This window comes from Metopolophium dirhodum, chromosome 2 (assembly GCF_019925205.1).
Source record: "Metopolophium dirhodum isolate CAU chromosome 2, ASM1992520v1, whole genome shotgun sequence".
In the NCBI taxonomy this organism is placed as follows: domain Eukaryota; kingdom Metazoa; phylum Arthropoda; class Insecta; order Hemiptera; family Aphididae; genus Metopolophium; species Metopolophium dirhodum.
The window spans coordinates 5,197,356-5,218,957 of record NC_083561.1 but is presented as its reverse complement, the minus strand read 5'-3'; the positions used below and the strand labels follow the sequence as shown (position 1 = coordinate 5,218,957).

At 29.1% G+C, this 21,602-nt stretch overlaps 2 protein-coding genes across 2 annotated transcripts; one reads left to right on the top strand and one right to left on the bottom strand.

Moving 5' to 3' along the window:
• Window positions 1–4,924: 4,924 nt before the first annotated feature.
• Window positions 4,925–7,761, bottom strand: LOC132938157 (histidine-rich protein PFHRP-II-like). The gene is given in 5 exon segments (XM_061004844.1): window positions 4,925–4,975; window positions 4,978–5,979; window positions 5,981–6,332; window positions 7,528–7,592; window positions 7,653–7,761. Coding segments are annotated over 4 exon segments (1,470 nt in total). The 5' UTR covers window positions 7,653–7,761.
• A 3,359-nt stretch (window positions 7,762–11,120) lies between these two features.
• Window positions 11,121–13,292, top strand: LOC132937844 (uncharacterized). Its single transcript, XM_061004410.1, has 4 exons — window positions 11,121–11,724; window positions 11,811–11,984; window positions 12,417–12,572; window positions 13,030–13,292. Exons 1-4 carry the CDS (start codon window positions 11,659–11,661, stop codon window positions 13,147–13,149), a joined length of 516 nt encoding a protein of 171 aa, XP_060860393.1. The 5' UTR covers window positions 11,121–11,658; the 3' UTR covers window positions 13,150–13,292.
• The last annotated feature ends 8,310 nt before the right edge of the window (window positions 13,293–21,602 follow it).

Sequence of the window (21,602 nt, the reverse complement as noted above, 5' to 3'; positions counted from 1 at the left end):
TAAAAAATCTCTAATATACTTTTTAACAGACATTAAATATTTTATCAAATCAAATTGAAAAATTTAAAATTTTTAAGATTATAAATATAGTACCTACAAATAGAGACAAAATATTATGAAAATTATGTTTAGAAATTGAATAAATATTTTTGAAAATTTCAAGTTTAAACAGTTATTTATTTTTGAGTACAACAAAAAAATCAAAATTAATTTGGTCAAAAATATTTCAGTTTTCGGTAATTTTGTTCCTGAGCGGAGCATTGAGTATATTTTGAATGTATTGATTTTACAATTATGTGTGTTTTTTATTTTCTATTTGTATCCATGTACATGAAAAGTAGTAAAAAAATAATTAGATTTTCCACTTTGGAGGTGGTTTCTGGTAGGGATCTAATTGTTACTTTTAAGAGGTTAAAATTATGTATTTTTTAAAATCATTAAAGAAAAATTTGACAACATCGATTTTGTTACAAATGTTGATAAATTTAATAAAAATTACGATCATTTTCAAATTATTTTGCAGTTAAAAAATTATTAAATTTGAAATTTTTATATCTAGCTTAATATAAAAATTTTAAAACAAAGTTTCTTATGAGGAGTTAATAATGTAACCAAAAATCTAAAACACTAATTACCAAAGAATTTTTTTTTCATAGATAATTTAAGTTAAAATTTGGATAAATTAGATATTTAAACAAAGAATAACCATTTTAGTTATTTTTTTGTAATTTAAAAATATTATTTGTAGGTTCTTGAAATATTTAAAGTATATTACTATGTTTTATACACAGTACACACAAAGACATTTTCAAATGCAATGTTTTCAGCAAAAATTAAATAAACTGGTTGTATTACTTATCTATAAATATAAAAAAGAATGTTTGTGAAATTTTGTACAGAGGTAGATTAGACCTCTGGGAAGAAGAAAGGCTAATTTAAAAAGGGTAAATTAGAGGTTCCACCCGATAGTACAAAAAGTTCCAAAATTGGCTAAACACAGTGTAAAAACACAGTGTAACACAGTGTATGGTTTTGTGATTTAATAGGTTTTGAAGTTTACTTTTGTAATTAAAATAAGTAGGAAATGAATAAAGATATACTTGTTTGTTATTACCTATATATCATTTGATCGTCATTAAACAATTTTTTATAAAGTTTCATTTAAACATTGCCATATAATTGTTTTTTCGGTAAAATAATATAACTCATGTGGCTTGTCGCGGAATTCAACTGTATGTAAGTAACGGCCACAGCTACTAGCTCCCGGATGGGTGACCACCCGGGTTCATAGTAGTTGAAAACCTTGCTACACATACATGTGTTTGTTACATACCGTAACAACCGTAAAAACAACCTACCGCACCAACCTTACCCCTAGTCCCTGTCACAGCTAATGGCCTTAGTCGCCGGGCTTAAGTTCAATAAAAAAAATAATATAACTCATGTAATATAAGTAGGTAGTAAATATTTCATTATTTTTACGTAAGAAGGCAATTTTAATTTAAAAATCTATTTCGTGCTATTTCTTGAGTTGTCAATGTGGTATACTGCGGTATCTATAATTGTATCTTGTTCTCGATAACTATAACCTATATACAATTTTCTTCATTTTATTATTGCAATTGATTGATAATTATCCGTATTCCTTTCATGGTTAATTTAACCTGATCTAGCTGGTAGGCAGGTAACTTAGAGAATAAATACGCACGGAGAACCGAAAAGGTCATTGAACTGCTGTTAGTTTATAATTTTTTAAGTAAAGATATTACAAAATTATAATTCATTGTAATTTTACATTAAAATCGTAATGCAGTGTTATTAACAAAAAAAAAAAAATGTAATACAAATTCTTATCTAAGCAGTATAAAACGCACTGTCTTGCACGAGTGAAGCCAAACGAGTACCTATACCAACCAGGTCTCTTTTTATTATAGCTAATACGTTTTTAATACAATTTTTACTTTTTGTTAAGGAGATATTATATTATTTTATACAAAAACAGTATTGGCATACAATTTAGTGAATAATAAAATTATAAAAGTGTGCTATATGTGAAAATGTATTCTTTGTGTTTTTATTTGGTTTTTTGTTTGTTAAATAATAACAATAATACCAAGAAGTGTACTTTTATTACAAAATATTTTTGTTGTATCAATAACATTTGTTCACTTTGTAAAAATGTATAATCGAATTAAAAAGTATCAAATACCAAAATATTGTGAAAGCGTGTACCTACACCTATCTATTATAATTCACAATATACTGAGGTTTCTTTAGTTAAAAACAAATCTTTGAATTTAATAATATCAAGTACATACCAAATATTTATTCTATATATATATTATTATACGGTTTAATATTTGTTTCAAATACTTTTATACTTTTTTGTTTGTAAAATAAGTTATTTTCTTAAGTATGTGGTGTTCGGTGTAAAAATTGTATTCATCTCATGCTTTGTTCATGTTGATATTTAAAGTTGTAGCTTAACTACTTGCAGACTCTTGGAAGTAGGTACATACGAGACATCTTATTTTAAAGATCGCCTAAATATTGCACCATTAGTACTTTCTCCACACTTCCACCAGAAAACTCTATATTGACTCGGGTATTTCTTCGATTTATTACAAAATAGTGATCATATAATTATATTTGCTTCGTTGTTTGTGTACGAATTGTTTCTTTAGAAAAAATACATACACATACAGATGTAATTCGAGAAAAACGACTTCTTTTGCCGTGACAAATTTTTGTTTTATTCTTGTTGTATATTATACCTGTATAATAATAATAACAGTACGCCAAATGTGATATATTTTTTATCACTATAGACATATCATTTTATAATAATATACGCGGCACTGAGGCAGTGTACATATATTATACAACATATTTTATTATTGTTGGTTGTAGAAAATTTAAAATAATAATTATTATTATTATATCAGAGTTTTTTTTATTATATTCCAGTACTATTGTCCAGTGTTTAATTACGAAATATCTATGTGCCTGACCTCCGGACTTACATTTTCTGGAACTCAGACAAACTATACATCTAATCTTAATTCTTAACGCAAATATTGCACTAGACGTTTTGTCACGCCGTTAAACAAGTGCGCGTATAAATATTATCGATTTCATGCTAGATTATTGATGGCTTACGTTGGTCTACTTGTCAAGGTCATGTTATTGTATTATGATAATTATTACTTTAAATACAAAACCACAAATAACCATTTTTAAACCTATTTATGATTAAATATCCAATATAATATGATATAATATGAATATTGTGTTACAGTAATTGAAGCTAAAATATTGAGACTAACGTATCTCGCCTACAGCAAACTACATAGGTTAACCTATTAATTAATGCTTATTATTAAATTATTATTAAAAAAAATCAAAAGAATCACTTTAGCGAATTATTAAAAAAAAAAATATGATAATAGACTCAGCCCTTCCCAATTTCCCATTCAGAACTACAATAATTAGTTATAATTAACTTCATTGCAGATAAGTGTTACTATAATTTTATGTTTTTCATATATTGTATAGATTATATATAATTTATAGTTACAATATGATAGAATTAATATTGAATTAAAATGTCAATGTCAAAATTCCAAATTCATAAATTGTTATGAATACATTAGCTATATACACAAATTTAGAATCATAAGGATGATAAAGTTTAGTTCTTCTTGAGTCTTATCTAAGTTATTAATGTCTTATAACATCAAATGTAAATAATTAGCAGGAGATAAATTTCGCTAATTCTTCGAAGAATGACCAGTAGAACAATTGGACGCTAGGGAATTGGGCCACAATAAAGAAACTTTTTTTAAAAAAGCCAAAACAAGTACCTATAAGGTAATAATTACCACTAATATTATACATTTAAAACAGATATACACGGTGATTGAGCCACTATTTCAAATGATTATTATTATTGAATCCTGTAAGCAGGATAACGTCAAGTAGAAGCTTATATTAAAATTAGAATCATAGAAACATTAAAAGCCAGGCTTCGAATTTCAATTCGAAAGAATGATATTCTTGAAGAAATTAAAAAATACGAAGAAGGGAAAAAATCATATTTGAATTTGTGAAATCTGTGTTATATTATATAAAAAAATAATGGTATTTTTAAGTAATTGAAAAAAATATTAATAATTATTTAGGTACTGTAATTAATAAATGTTATATATATCCATATATTTTTGTGTTATACATAAATTATTTGTGGCCTCATCTCCAGGTACCCTTAAAACTATATATCTTTTAATTTGTAGCCCAATATCCACAAAATATAATAAATATAATATAATATTATTATATAATCAAATATTTTATACGAAGAAATGAGGTCGATAAAATGTGGACCAATTACACCCTCTCCCTATAAAATATGACTAAAAATATGAGTGTTTAGCCAGTTAAGTGAATCATGTTATACTCATACACTGCACGCATTTAAATGTATTAGTAGTGGGTGTATATATATTATTATAATCTAAGCTTAGGAACTTATAGCTCTAAAAGAACACGCAAACATGCACCAAAAACATACCGAACATGTCCTGAAATAAAATAAAAAGTTAACTGAAATTTGTATTTTATAAATATTATTATAATTATTAATTTTTTTCTCTTTGTATAATTATATCGTTTCCATATGAATGCATCTTTTAAAATGGATCCTTTAATAAAAATAAAATCATAAGTGAATAGAGATAATCATTGGTGGCGAGGAGCGAAAAGCGTACCTACCTAACATAATGTGGAAGTTACACAATGTTGGTAAGATATTGGCATTTTCATTTTTATAAAATTTTTTTTTGCAGAATATAGATAGAGAAAAAGCTATATATAAATAGTGCGTAGATATGCTAGAATAAGCTGAAACCGTGATCCCTAAGCCTAATTATAACCGTTCTGAGACTATTTTGTTTTCGGCATGCCACCGTCGAGCAACCGTTCACGCTGCGGTTGCAGTGCTACGTCGTTGTAGGGCACGACGGGATCGAGCGTGTAGTAAACGTTGTCGACGGTTGGTGGCGAAGCGATGGCGGAAACCGACGACATCCCGTCCAGCGTGTCACCGCCGCCGATACCCGGCGCCGGAGAAGGGTAGTTGTGGTCAACCTGGAACACTTGTGCAGTGGTGGCCGGATGTGGTTGTGGGACCGCGATCGGAGTCATGCCATCGAAATCCGCTACGTTTTCCTGTACTTGGTAACCACCCTTGCTGTGGTGTCCGTAAACGGGGTTACTGAATTTGTGATCGTGCAGTAGCCGTGGAGATCCATGACCATCGAGCTCACGATAAGCGGCGTTTGGGCCGGCCGAATCCGCATCGGCTCCACTGTGGCCGTATTGACCACGTGCGGAGGTACCGAACTTGGCGACATTCCTGTGCAGGTTGTCAATATGCTGGTACGCTCCCGGAGGTGCAGTCGGTCGATCGTGTTGGTTTCGTCCACGGACACCTGAACCAGACGTGTCATGCGTGCGCCACGCACTTCCAATATTTCCATGACCAACACCGCCGAAGTGCTTATTAAACCTGTGACCGCCAAAGTGCTCAAAATTGTGACGGCCCAAGTGCCCGCCGTTCATGTGATCTCCGACGTTCCCGCGCTTGTGGTCGCCAAAGTGTACGTGTTGATGATCACCAAAGTGCGTGTGTCTGTGGTCCCCAAGGTGCGCGGGCTTATGGTCGTTAAAGTGCACGGTTCCGTGCTCATAACCACCCGGCACGCGCAACACGTCACCAAAGTGACCATGCATCACTTCGACAGAGTGGCCGCGCTTGTGACCATCACCTATGTGTTTAACACCTTCACCAGCCTGCTTGCCATACCATACGTCATTGACGTGGTGTCCGTGGATAGGGTAACGTGGACCGTGGACGTGGTGTTGGAGTTGTTGTAAGGCTGCACCGTTTGCATGGGAGCGGTGCGGTCCGTGGTCGGCGGGGGTCACCGTAGTGTTTGTGCCGGGTGCCTTCAACGCGGGCACCGTGTGTGGTCGACCCTTTTGAGGGATCGTCACGCAAATGGCCACGATCTCCATAACCATAACCACGACCGCGTTGGTCAACGGGTGTCGGTTCGCGGTATCTTGAAGTCGTTGTTACCGTCTGGTTCCCGTTACCACGTGTCCTGTGAGGCGCATCGGGCGTGGCGGGCTCCTCGTGGTAGCTGACTTGACCCGCGGACGGCGTCGAGACGGTGTCCGCGTGAACGGGTTTTTCGATGATTTTGTAAATCATTTTTGTGTGGTGTATTTTTTTTATGTGCACCGGAACTGTTATTATCACCCGTTCGTTTCTGAAAGTATAATGATATATTATTACGAATGGTTGTATATAGGTATGTATTTCATTATGATTCGTCGATTTTTATGTGTACCTACCCATATAATATTATAATATCTAGCAAATTAAAACTATTACAATTTGAAAAACGATAGCCACTGTTGTAACCTGATGTTTAGTTTCAAAGAAAACGTAATTAACGGTTTAGGTGGGTTTGCATTCTATGTTCTATATTTAAGTTAAATAACAGTTAATTCTTAATAGCCTTCGGGGCTTACAATGATCTGAGTGCTGTGCTGGGTGTCGAGCCTATTTGTTTTTCAATTTTAGTGCACTTAAATCAATGTTAACATCTGGCTGTAAAAGCTACAGAATAAGATACTACAAAATATAAGAACTGTTTACAAGGGGTTTCGACCACTTAATAACCTGAAGTAAGAAATATTTTGTTAGGTAATGATAATAATAATATTTGTTTATTTTGGAACCAATAAAACATGAGCATATTAGAAAAATAATTAACTACAATCAAGCGTATTGTGGTTTCACAAACACCTATAAGCATTTGCTTGTAATGGTAATGTTTGTGTTTACAAAAATAAAATGTAAATTAAACAGAATAGGTATTTAGAATAGTCCAAATGATAATTAGATGTAAACGATAAAATAATATTATTTGTTTAGTGATAGACTTTTGGACATGTAAAAAACAGGCGTAGATCTACATTTTTATTATTTTGTAAATTATTGGAAAATTTAAAAAAATACATTTTTAATAAATAAAATATTATTTTTATTGATTAATAATTATAGGTTATATGTATAAAATACTTATAACTTTTTTAAGTTTTTTTTACCGTAAAAAAACATAACATATAAACACACGCATTGATACTTAAATTTATTATATTAAAAATGAATCCTAACTTAACTTTACAATACATTTTTATCTATTTTTTGTTAATAAAATAATAAATCATAATTACATTCCTTACGATGATTATTATATGCAATGAGTTGATTAAATGTTTGGATGGTCGGTGGTGTCTTAAGCGAATATTTACCTATGTTTTGTAAAATGTGTATATAACTTGTATAATATAACTATTAACTATACATGATATATGTATTAGTAATTAGTATTTATAGTAGTATAGTTTCAAAAAAGCGATGGTATTGTATTAAAATTTTAAATTTAAGACACCTACCCATAAACAATTTTGAATTCCACCATACAATCGATGATCAATATCCACCATATCAAAACAAACATCTACAAATAAACAAAACAATAAAATCAAAGCACAGCACGTAAACGAAAGACAAAGTTTACTTGGTATATTAATGTTTAAGTTGGACAGACAGTCCTTGTACTGCAGTAATTGTATAAAACACATTTATTAGCATCACTACCGTCCTATTACTGAAACAGTGAAACGTTTATCATGAATATCGTAGCCGTGTAACATCACTGTTATAGATTGCCGTTAACGATTTAGTGACCAGCCAATATGAGTTTTCTTTGAACATTTTCCCAGCCTTCCGGAAATGTAAAATTTCTCTTTCTTGTGTGCTTTAAAACACAATAAGTCACCGTTTACTGTTATTCAATTGTTTTATTGTTGTGTTTAATATTATATTTGTGGACCGACTCATCCGTAATTCGCAAGCTGTGACGAAATCGAAATATTTCATGAAATCGTTCACAAAAAAATTGACCGCTTTTTTCTTCTCTTTTTTTTTTATAACACACCTTCTCAGAACCCGAGAATCAAAAAAACACTTTAAGTATAATGATATAACTCTAATGGTGCTAACGAAATCGGACGTCGCGGTTGTTTGTTTGGTTGTTTGCACGTGTTCTCCCGCATGACGTTGCAACGGCTGTCTCTGCTGTATGCAGCTTATAATTTATTATTATTGAACATCCTCTTACGTTTATACCTGCGCAAAATCGAATTATTGTTGTTATTGAAGTTTTTTTATTTGGGAAAGGAGAGGGGTGGTGACGAGGGGCAAACTTAAAATCACACGTTGTTGCCATTATATGATTTACCGGTACGTTTGAAGATATTGTTTCGGGAAATTATTGACAAGACGTATACATCGGGATTATTTGTTTTGCAATATTATGTCGGCGGTTACAGCATCAAATTGGCCATTTTTTTTTTTTTTATTTATCTTTAAACAATAACAGTCGGACAGGGTTTAACGTCAAAATTGTATCAGAGGTATGTAACAGTGACAACAATCTCGGCTGCGACGGCAGTTACGTTCAACGGACCATACCCCATCTAGAGGCCGTTGTGCAACCATCGTCGTCGGGACCCGATTGACGCCTCTCGGGTGAAAGTAAAGGTAATTTGCTTCTCAGTTTTTCTTTTTGGATTTTCCGGTATTCATGTCAAGGTTAGTGGCTGGACATTGTAAATATATATATATATTATATATTAGGTGTACATACATAATATAGTACTTTAATATACATTATACACGTAGGTATACAATATAATATAATGTATTAAATAAATAATATTGTAGCCGACACCAAAACGGAATGATAGACGTATGAGACGAAATATTTTTTATTATTGTTGTGAAATGTGATGCGATAATGTATGCCTTATTTGTTAGAATAGAAATAAAATTATTAAACGAAAAAAATCTTGACATTACGACGTCTTGGAAAATGTCCAAAAATAACAGCAGTGTTTCGCGTAATCAATGGCGTTTTGATTCCAAGGATTTTCAAGAGAAGATATTTTGTATCTGGACATTGAGTAGAATTGTAATTTCATATATAGAAATGAGAAAGTCACAAAGCATTTTGTAAGTATTTAAAACGTTGTAATTTTATTAATATCAATTTATATATTATTGTTATAATGTGCTTATATAATATTATACATTGAGCTACTTTTACTTTAATTTGCATAGTTCATTTTAAAAATATAGCATATTTTACTTCAAACAAATAACACATTTAAGTGGTTTTCTTCTAAAATGGGTATAGTCTTTAGTTTATATGAGTAAATAATATCCAAATCTGTAAGTATCATAAATTATCAATTTTACATAATATTTGGAAAGAATGAAAAAATTTTCGAATTTCATTCGACTTTTGATAAAAATGAATATATTGCAATAAACAAGACATATGAAGTTAACATATTTAGGTACAGTGAAAATGTTATATTATGGACATTTATTTATGTTAAATAAAAAAACAAAATTACTTTTGCTAAGTTTAAAATAGGTATGTTATAAGATGTAGCCATGTTCTATAATTAATTGTATTAAATACATACATATACAAGGTAGAATAAATAGTATAATTTCATAATTTATTATAGAAAAGAATACATTTACACGGGAAAATATACCAAAAATGAATCTTAAAACTCATAATATTATTTATGCAATTTCAAGCTTGAATAAATTTCTTGAATATTATTGTTTGATTTTTAATTCGATAGTTGTTAGAGTAAAACCTATTAGATGTACATTAATATTATATTATGTTTAAAGTAACTATTTTAATTTTAATATTTTATTTAATGAAACCACCCAAACTAAACACCAAAATGTATGAATTCACTGTACCTATATGTAAGTAGGTATGTAACATACAATTTCGAAAAAAATAGCACATTTTGGAAATTATTAGATTATTAATACAGCTTGAATATGGTTAAAATGTAAGCTAATTTAAATATTTGTTTTTTAATAGAAGTGTCAATGGACGTAAAAATCATATTTTTTAAAAGATGTTTATCATTTCATAAACAGTTTTTTAAATATTAAAAATTACCTCTATTGAAATTACTTAGTAATTACTAAAAACATAGATAGTTAATGACGTAAAATCCATTTTCAACATTAAAACCGGTCAGCTTCGCAGTCCTACAGTGTGGTATGTGGTTGAAATACTACTTTTTTGTTTTTACTTTAGGTCCTCTTTTAATATTTGATTGAATTCAAAATTATAACAATTTCGGAATTCTATATTCATAAATATAAATTAAACAAGAATGGATATAGGTAATTAATTATAATTAATTACGTACAATAATTACGTATTAATTGAGTGGTGTAATAATTATACGTATATAGTTGTTACTTATTATACTGAGTCAAATGTAATCGGATACAGCATACAGAGCCTATACTATAGGCAACTAAAACTACGCACGTACATATTTTATTATCTAAATAGTATAATAAACTAATCTAAAACTTAGTCTCATGTCCTAAAGTCACATCGACTCTAACAGGGTCATCCGCAGGAAAATTGGAGCTAAACTGTTAGCATTATTATACCTCAAAATCAGTAACTTTAAAAGTTTGAAAAGGCAGTTTAAGCAGCAGAAATTCAACAAAACCATTATTATGATTATTAACTATGACCATTTTTTTGAAATACTTATAAATGTTGATGAATTAATATTAATTACTACAATTTTAAAATCACCATCACGGCATCACCCCTATATCTTTCAAGCCCATTATAATGGACCTGGTATTTAGTACACAAAGTTAAATAACTCAAAAACTACTCGTTCGAGTTTTGATTTTGGTACATATGTATACCTATATATTATATACCTATATATACATCAAAATGTTCAGATATATTATATGCTAAATAATTTACAGTAGAAAAAGGGGAGGGGGTTCTCATTTGAAAAACAAAATTTTGTAACTCTACAGGATACTCCTTGTAGGCGGTACAAAAAATTTTAAAAATTGAAAATATGGACGGTAAAAAATTTAAGAATTCTAAAAATTAGATTTTGAATAATTGCGTTACAGATAAAAGAGGGAATGTTGGTAAATCATCCTGTTTAAAAACTAAAAAAAAAAAATGAAAATATTTGTACTATGTACCTATATTTAATTATAGATTATAAAAATGATAAGTAAATAAAGAGGTATATGAAAATAACGCGTATAACAGAATAATAAAAAAATACGAGATAAATCGTTTAATATTTAAACAAATATGATATCATATAATTTATATAATGTGGTGTATAATTTATTAAATTATGTATTGTAACAGAAGGATAACAAATGTATTATTGTTATTCAATAAGCCGATAACAATATGCATGATTTCAGTAATTTGATAAATTAAACTTTGAATGAATTATGAACCAAAAATAATGTAGGTATCATAAACCATAATTACTATTACAAGGGTATCAACAAAATAAGGTGAATTAACACAAATTTAATTTAAAATGAAATAGTATTATTTAGTGAACCCATGCAATAAGTTTAACTTTGATTTTTGTTTCATTTATACATATAATATATATATATATTAACTTATAACAATGAGATGCTTTTGTTTAATTTATACTTATTTGAGTACGATGTTTATACTTACGTTGCAAAGTGGAGTAAGTAATAATCATCTATAGTTTTAATTATATCAAATTGATTTAAAACCAATAATCATAATTGATCCACGATAAATTGTTAACAGGACCCCGTTACAATTTTTCAACCATTGCAACGTGTAACCCATTTCACCAAGTTTGATTTTCAGTTTAAAAACAAATCTAGCGGAACAATTTACGAATGTTCATACAAACAAATTGCTTCGAAGCAAATGTTATTTTTCCATGCATTAGTACATGAAAAACTTATTCAAATTCATGTAAGTATTAACCACGGACAACGATTATCAATCGTAGAAAATATGTGTAATATATTTCTACGTATAATTATCATCTATACGAGCAGCATGGACATAACCAGGATTTAATAGTTATAGGGGCTCGAGTCATAGAAAACCATAGTTCAAAATACCCATGAGGTGCAAAGCCTCTCACCCCCTTTTAAAGTAAAATGATAGCAATCGTTTGAAATATTATATTTAAGATACAGACATCTTAAATGTACTGTAAATATATTCTGGAATTATAAATGATAATAATTGAATAAATGTGGAAGATAATAATTTTTAACTTTTAAATTGTATCGTTAATAGTTAATACAATAATACTTAATACATTTATATATAATAATAAATAAGCAATCATCATGAGTTTCACTTTCAATAATATGTGCATCTATTTTTTGTTTATAGGCAATATTTAGTGTTTTTAAATGCCACGAATCTTACGTAGATTGTGTAAATGTTATATCTTATGAAATTTGTGATCTGTGCTCAAAACTACAATTGCTATCACATTTTGTAAAGCTTGAAAATTCTAAGGAAACCTTAACCGCATGTCCAATAGTGGTAAGTACAGTTGGAAAACTATTTGGTAAGTACGTTCCTTAATTATTTCTGATCGTAGCTCAGTTGATAATTTATCTCATATGATTTTTTTTAAATGTTTAGTGGTTTGACTTTAAAGTGTTATCACGGTATTTAATATATTTTATAACTTTTCTGAAATTTGAATATTGCATATTGACCATGTTATATATTTATATTAATTTCATTCATTTTTATTATACCTCAATTTAACAGGTAAATTATGTTCGTTAGGACTGCAAGAAGCTTATTGTTACTTAATGAGAAGGGGATATGGCAAAAATGGGATTTTGTAAAAAAATAAAACATCTCTGATATAAAGTTTAAAATAAAATTAATTTGGCTCATACATAATAACCCCACAGTAGATACCATAAAAATTAAATTGACATTTTTAGATAATATATCGATTATAACTATTATCGTGCATGTATTTTAGGGTGAATACAACTACAAGAACATGACGATTGAGGCCGATACGTTTGGGTCTATATTTGGTATTCCGACTGAAAATTGGTTCGAATATTATTGGAAAATCAATGTTATAGTATTCGATTAACAGAAAAAAGAATTTAGTAGATCGAATGTCGATCTTCACTTTATACAGTATAGAAGTCGAAATCGAAAAAACCAGAAAAACAAAATATAACATATAATATGACAGCTGTTATATATTTTCACTAAATATGTATTTATAGTATCACTAAATATTATATCTTAATCACGTTTTAATTATTTGTGAATTATTTTATGTGTTAATTTTAATGATAAGTAGGTAATAAGGTAAATAACTGTAAGCGGTCTTTTTTCGTTTTTATATAAACATTTAACATTGATTCAACTTATTTACTGTCAATAGCTACTCCTATTAAAATTTCAATTATATGAACAGTGCCTCAATGTTACAAATCACGATGTTGATCCATATTTTTGAACATTCTTATTATTTAAAATTGATTATCTTTGAATCTCTAATACTTTTAGTATTATAATCCATTACTAAATTACTTATACAAAAAATAAGAAATTTCTTATGAAACGATAACGTATCGGATTAACGGTAAAAATTACTATAGGTACTGCTGTTAAATTAAGTGGTGTTTTAAACAAGAATTTCCATTCGGGAGGGGGGATATATTATTCATTATTTCTAAGATAAATCGCAGCATAGTGTCCTCTGAACTAATACGCTATACTTAAAAAGTGGGAACCGATCTGTTGTCCAGTAGGTGTCTACATGGGTCGCTGTAAAGGTGTTTTAAATTTGAATTCAATGATATAAAATCATTCTATACGAAAAACGGACGTACATTTCACCAGCCCCATAATTTTTGACATTTTTTTTTTGATTAACATTAGTGTGCCATTAGTGTGAATTTGTGTGACTATTTTCAGAATTTGTGCGATACTGGTTCAACCGTAAATTCAAAAATATATATGGGGGGTTGGAGAAATTTTCCCCAGCCCTCCCTCATGGAAAAAACTACAATTTTTTAATTTTTATTTTGCCACCATATATTTTTGCGCGTCTTCCAGGTAAGTCGAAATATTCAATTTTAACATTGGATCAAAATCAAAAATGTTCATATTCAGTTATCACCAATATTACTTGTATTCAGATATAAAATAAGACTTTTATAGATTGCATGCTTTTTTAGAAAAAAATATCACACTATTGTACATTTGGTATAATTTAAAAAATGTTTTTTTCTTTTTTTTTTTTACAAATCATTGTGGTAGGTATTATTAAATTTTAATATGTAAATGTACAAACTATAGACAACACAATATTATTTTAATGAATCAAAATAAGGTTTCTAAAATTATGTACCTATGTAATTAATCTTTTAATTTAAGCTAAATTAATTTTGTTATTTATAACAACTTGATACTTAGTAAAAATAATTATATTTTGTGTAGTGGGTGAGTGGGCCTGTGCCAGAGTAAGTTAATGTGTGCCCGATTCACTCCGACCTCCTATATTGGCTAATGCGCGCCTTGCTCTCAACATTGTTTTTCCGATATAAATCTAAGAACATCAATGCGTGGCCTGGTTTGTATTATTTTGTTTGTAGGTTTATTTATCCTGAATATGTCTAATATTTTCGCAAGACACATAGGTAAATATAGTTTTGTAGTTGGTGACACTGTGAGTGGTGAACGGTCGTCCACCAATGCCAGTTATATTGTTATTGTAATATTGTTCGTAACTGCCGATGAGCATATTGTATAGTGATCGTGCAGATAATTAAATATGTTTTGTTTTGATTCTAATGTGATAAAGTGAATATAATCCCATAAAATTATCATTATGTTTGATTTGTGTTCATTCAAATGTAAAGACACAAAAATAGTGTTATATTTAAGCTGCAAGGATTGGTTTTGAGTAGGTACTTGAATTTATTAAACATAATATTAGCGTAATATTTGTATTCTCTATATTTTTCCTTTTACAATGAAAACAAATTTTTTTATTATTGATAATATATAACACAACTTTAATTATATTGTATAAACTAAGAACTCAGAGGATACCGTTTTCGATTCATTTATTGGAATCGGTCTTTGTTTAGATCGTCAAATAACTGCCAATTTGTATTTCCTCTTTTGGCATATGCGTGGTAGTGGAAAATTGGAAACTGAAAATGTCCGTAAACAGTTCAAAACAAATCAATATTTTTTGAAAATTTTATCGTGTATAGAAAATGCTAATATATACAACCAGTGAAAAACCAGTGTATCTACGATAATTTGTTTTAGAGAACCAAAATCGATTTTGTTAAAAACCTCTTTTACGTGAAAATTCTCGTTTTTCCTTAATTTTTCTTTTGTTTTTCTCTGCGCTTTCAAAAACTATTAGGAATTTGTTGACCACCAAAGTACCAACTAGATTCACTTTTTTATCAGAAAAGATACTGTTGAAGAAAATCTAAGCATTTTTACATTTTACTTCATCTTGTTTGTAAACATAATATGTAATTTTGGGTGGTAAGATTATTACAATTTAAAACAACACATCTACTAAACCTTTTAGTAAATTAAAAGTAGTGTGTGGATTTTTCTGTTTAATGAGCGGATAAAGTGTGTGATTTTTGTCAATTGACTTTTATGGAGACGAAATAATAAGTGTACGGGTTTTGGATGCAACCAAAAAAATTCTCTAATATAAAACTCTTCATTATCATAATAAGAACCTACATCGTTCAAAAAAATTTGCCATAATTCACATTATTAGTTATTAATCTGATATTATAATGTTATCATTGTTTAGAATCAATCCACTGTATTATTAATGATTGAACAAGTTGTTTAATATTTTATAACACGAATATATTAGTTATTTGATTAACTTAGAAAAAAACTATAACTATTAAATACTATTACTATTACCATAAGTTTAATTGGTTATATAGGTACTTAAATCATAAATATATGTATTATTGGATGTATAACTGTTTTACATAGGTTATATATTATATTATATGTAAACATAAATTATGTATTGTACCTATCCATACACCATCAAATAAGATACAAATTCATCTCATAATCAAATATAAATGTATTATTAAATACTAAATAGGCGTATTAGTAGTAATACATAGGTTATACGTATATAGTTTTGTAAAGAAGTTAAGTATGGGTAAGGACACTAGTCCTACACGAGTTTCAATACTTAATATTTTAACTCAACATTTTTCAAAAGACATTCAATTTATTTTAAGGATTAACAGTAAAATTCAGTCTGGCGATAACGTTCACCATGAATACACGCTCTTATATTGGCTCCGTTATCTGTATTTTAATTATGTAAATTGGGTTTTCGTTTTCAACGTATATCATATTATGGTTCGTTCCGGTAAAAGTCCGCCTCATACGCTTACGTTATCAAAAAGAATATAATCCAGTACTTCTTCAAATTATCCTCTTCACAAGGGGAAAAAGACCAAAACTTTCACCTCACCAAACCGTTTCGCCGTTCTCGCCTCAATCGACACTAACGATGACTCTGTGTGTGATGCGGTTCCACCTTCCCGCGAAGTCACTGTTGTACCTTCATCTCTCCCTTCTGACCAGGCTGAGCCCTTGGCTCCACCTTTCTACATCAGGAACCTGGAACATCAATAACTTTTCCTCATTGAACTATTCAAGGGTGTATTAATTAAGACCATCGGCCCCAACGGGTTTACATGTAAGTCCACTCCTTCATGTAAGTTACATGTAAGTTCACTCCTCTGTCCCAACGGTCGCGATAATTTAAACGCATTGGCAAATTATTTTATGGAAACTAACGCCAGTTTCCATACTTTTCGTCCTTGCTGTCAGCGTCCATTTAGGATCGTTATTAGAAACCTCCATCATTCCACTCTCAGTGCTGGCATTTTGTCCGCATTGTCGGAAGAAGGACACGTCATAGTAAGGCGAGTCGGTAATGTTAAAAAAAATAATCGTTCTCTCCCAATATTTTTTGTCGACATCGAACCCAATGTCAATAATAAACATATCTACAACATCACTAATCATTACTAATCACGAAAGTAGTGATCGAAAAACCGAACAAAACGACATACGGTCCGCCGCAATGTTTCAATTGTCAAGACTATGGTCACACGCAAAACTACTGCCATCACCCATCGCGTTGCGTCAAATGCGACGAGGCTCATGAGTCAGATGGCTGCACCAAGGATCGCTCCCGTCCAGCTAAATGCGTCCACTGTTCCGAAGATCATACAGCCAGCTTCAAGGGGTGCCAGTTCTACCAAACTATTCTAAATCACCACAAAATCAAGTTTTTCAACTCCAAAAAAAATATCACACATACGAACAACTTATTCTCCGAGTCCCTCCCCATTGACCCCTCTCAATCCATCCCGTCATATGCTGCTTCTACGTCTGGTTCAAAACTAAACACTAATCCACAAAACTCAAATTTAAATTTAGCTCTTTCAAAATTCCTATCTGATTTAACCTCCATAATAAATTCTTTTCTTTCCGCTATATTAATAACCAAATAATGATGGCATTTACTCTTAATATTATTTTTGTTATTATATACACTAATAATCCGTTTAGTTTATTTCTTATCTGACATTATTATCATATTTATTATTATATCATTATGCTCATTATTTTTAATTACCAATTACCTATTAGTTGTATCCCAGTTAGGGTTTTAAAATTTTATAAATTTATTTTCTTGAAATATTTCATTTTGATGAAAAATATAAATAAGTATTAAATAATGAACCCAGAGCACCTTCACATCACTCAGCCACATATATACACACATATTATACGACTTTTGTACACTTTATAATTACTGAAAATACACTATTATTTCATTCATTGTTGGAATTGACTTCAACTCTATTTCATACTATTATCTTTTCTGATATACGACAGTATTATTCTCAAAATAATGCCAGGAATATTTTTCAGCACTGTTAAATATAGAATATACAAATATGAAATAATAAATCAACAAAAATAATATGTTTTTCTATAATTCTAAGTGTGTAATCAGTTTATTGTTTCTAATAATCTATAACCGAACACGTTTAAAAGAAGAAAAATATTTTTTTATAATTTCATTGAAATATTTCAAGAACAATGAAATTTTCAATTTTGAAATATTTCAATTGAAAAATTTCAAATTTAGAACCCTAATCCCAGTATTACTGTATTTATCAATATTTTAATTGTCAAACTATAATAGTTTATACTGGAAGTTCTTAAAAAAAAAAAACAGTAAAATTAGGATCGCTTTCTAACATGTTTATATTGACATATTTGTAACCTCTCGAATAGTTTACTCATCACTCTGTGATATATTGACACACATTATAATACACGCTTTGCAATGTTCACTTGCAAAAAAAATGGTTTATAGTAAAAAGATGGAACTATATTCATGACAAATTCGTAAAAAGGTTAAAAAAATAAACTAAAAATTCTATTATTGAATTAGATAAATAATGCATAGATAATGTGCATAGTATATACAGATTTTACCTTAATGCGTATTTTTTGTTTTTGGTATTTGTTATTGTGAACATTGTTCAACAATTAGTTCAGTGTCCATTAATGAATATGAATAGTATTATTTTATAACAATCTATAATTTTATTAAATTCAAAATAATTGATATAAAGTAAAATTGTTCTAGTAATGAACAATGGTCAATGATACCTATTGTAAAAATAATATATACAATATAAATATACCTAATTCTGTGATGTTTATCGATGAAATTAATTCAGAATGTTCAGATCACCAACACAATAAATGAAAAGTATATAAATTACCTATGTAAAAATATATAGCTACAATATTTGAATTACATGGGTATTTCAGTTTTACTATTACCGTTGTAATCAGAGAGTTGACATAAAAACATTATATTTTATTTACAAGCCAAATTGTATTTGATTCGTAAAAATGAACTTTTTTTGTTTACTTTTTACCTATTTATATGCAATATTTGTTTCGATTCAGCTAATAGTAAGTTACCTATTGCATCTTTATATTTATTTAAAATTAATAAAAACTACTACATTAATATTTTATATCAGGACTCGATAACGATTTTGTCATCGTTGAAACGTGAAGTACGCTTTACCATATTTGATCTTGTCAGCCTAAACCATACGGTCGTAACGATTCAGAAAGCAACATTTAAACAGTTCTACGATAAACAAACAATATTTGTTCATGTTTTGGTTCACGAAAGTATTTCAGATATGGAGGCAAGTAAATATATATATATATATGTATATATAAATATTATTTTTTATTAAAAAGATAGAAACAAGAAAATGCACCAATTGTATACATAATAATACGTAGGTACAATGGGTAAATAAGTTTACGATTTCTGACGCTGAAGCAAGGGTAGCCGCCCCGACTGAATAAGCCCTATTCTTTTAAATTTTAATCTTAATAATATATTTATAATATCTATTGTGTAAGGTGATGCAGCATAACCTGATATTATCGATGATGTACCCGTTTGTATTGTATTGTAGTGTATTTGAATTCAACAATAATAAACGATGGATGCTGTCGGTTATACAGAAAAAAAATGAAAAAAAAGGTAGTAGGACTGTACTGCGGTAGGTCTTCTGACAATTCACTATTCAGACTGCTGTAAATAAACTGTATGATTAGGGACAAGGATCCTTAGGGGATGTTTGCTTTTATAGAATAGATAATATTATAGTATTCTTCTTCACATCGTACCACATAAGTGTGATTTGTTAGAAATGATTTAAGAATGACACATAACGGAGTGTGTAAGAAGTGCAGTTTTTAAATAATCTCTTCGTACCAGTAAATATATTTAACTTTTAAAATTAAAATCTCTAAATATAATAATGGAATAAAAAAGAAAAACAATATTATTATGTAAGAGTCAGTATTCCGTTTCATATCTAAAAATGAAGTTAGTGTGTTAGTTGGTACATGGTCGCGAAATACATAGTTGTTCATAAAAATGTTTAAATTTTTCATTTTGATGGAAAATTGAAATAATTTTATCACCAACGTTAATAATTCTATCTAAAATTGTTTATTAATATATGTATTGTCAAACTTTTTTTTTAACTCAAGGCAACTTTTGTTGTATCCAAATGTAAAGAGCATTTCGTCGATTGTGTCAATGTTGTGTCGTATGAGATTCATAACGTGTGTTCAAAAATACAATTACTTACGCAATTTAATGACGATAAAACATCTAACGGTCAAATGGTAACATGTCCAATAATGGTAAGTGTCATTTAAAATTATGAACCATATAAATTGTATTATACTACTAAGCGCAGAACAACATTGCATAATAACTACAAACATTCAGTTGTTTTAAAGATAGGTAAATTGGTTTTAATTTTTGAGATAATAATATAAAGTCTTATTGTTGACAATCTCTTATTTTAGATTCTGAGTGGAACGATGAATGTATTGATTTGTGATTTGTTTTTGATTTTTTTTTGTGTCTGTCATCACTTTTTAGGACAGTAAAAGTGCTTGGATTTTCTTCAACAATAACTTTACTGATAGGAAAGTGAATCTAGTTGGTACTTTGGGAGGTCAAAAGTAAAAATATCCCAGTAGTTTTCAAAAGCGACGTGAAAAACAAAAGAAAAATTAAGGAAAAACGGGAATTTTTACGCAAAATCTGTTTTTGAGAAAATCGATTTTGGTTTTTGGTGTAACTCTAAAACAAATGACCGTAGGGACATGGAATTTTGACTGAATGTTTATAATTTCATTTCCTATACACCATAATATTTTCCAAATATTTTGACTTATTTTGAGCTGTTTACGGACATTGTCAATTTCCATTTTTTTAGTTTTTTTTTCTATAAATATCAATAAAATTTTATTTGTTGGTTAAAAAAGCATGAAAATTTAATAGAAGGCTCCTAGGTGATTGTTTTAAAGGAAGATGGAAAAATTTAAAAATCCTTAGTCACAGTTTTTATTTATAAGCATTAAGAGTTAAAATCTTGACAAAATACGGAAAAATCACGAAAATTAGCAATTTTTTTTGAGTTGAGAATTCATAAAAAGTTTTTTTTTTGAATCTAAGATTTGAAAATGTAATACAAGATTATCCATAAGTTTGTCTACTTTTATCAAAAAAAAAAATTTCTACAAGAAAGTCAAATTAAATTTTTATGAGCGTTTGAAATTCATATTTTTACAACATTTAATATTCACTCGATTTCTCATGTAACGATTTTGCTATTTTGTTGTTATTCAAAAACGAGTAACTGTAGATACTTGGAAATTTCACTGAATGTTTATATTAGCATTTTCTATACACCATAGAATTTTGAAAATAATTTGACTCTTGAGCTGTTTACGGACATAGTCAGTTTTCAATTTTTTTAGTTTTTTTTTTATAAATATCAATAAAATTTTATTTGTAGGGTAAAAAAGCGTAAAAATTTAATATAAGGCTCCTGATATATCTTTCTTATAGCAGTTGAAAAATATTAAAAATACATAGGC

Bases quoted from the DNA above. Each gene is read 5' to 3' on its own strand.
- LOC132937844 (XM_061004410.1), top strand. From the start codon at position 11,659: ATGAGATGCTTTTGTTTAATTTATACTTATTTGAGTACGATGTTTATA. The intron at 11,725-11,810 runs GTAAGTAATAAT...AATTGTTAACAG, and splicing joins TACTTACGTTGCAAAGTGGA to GACCCCGTTACAATTTTTCA. The intron at 12,573-13,029 runs GTAAGTACAGTT...CATGTATTTTAG, and splicing joins TAACCGCATGTCCAATAGTG to GGTGAATACAACTACAAGAA.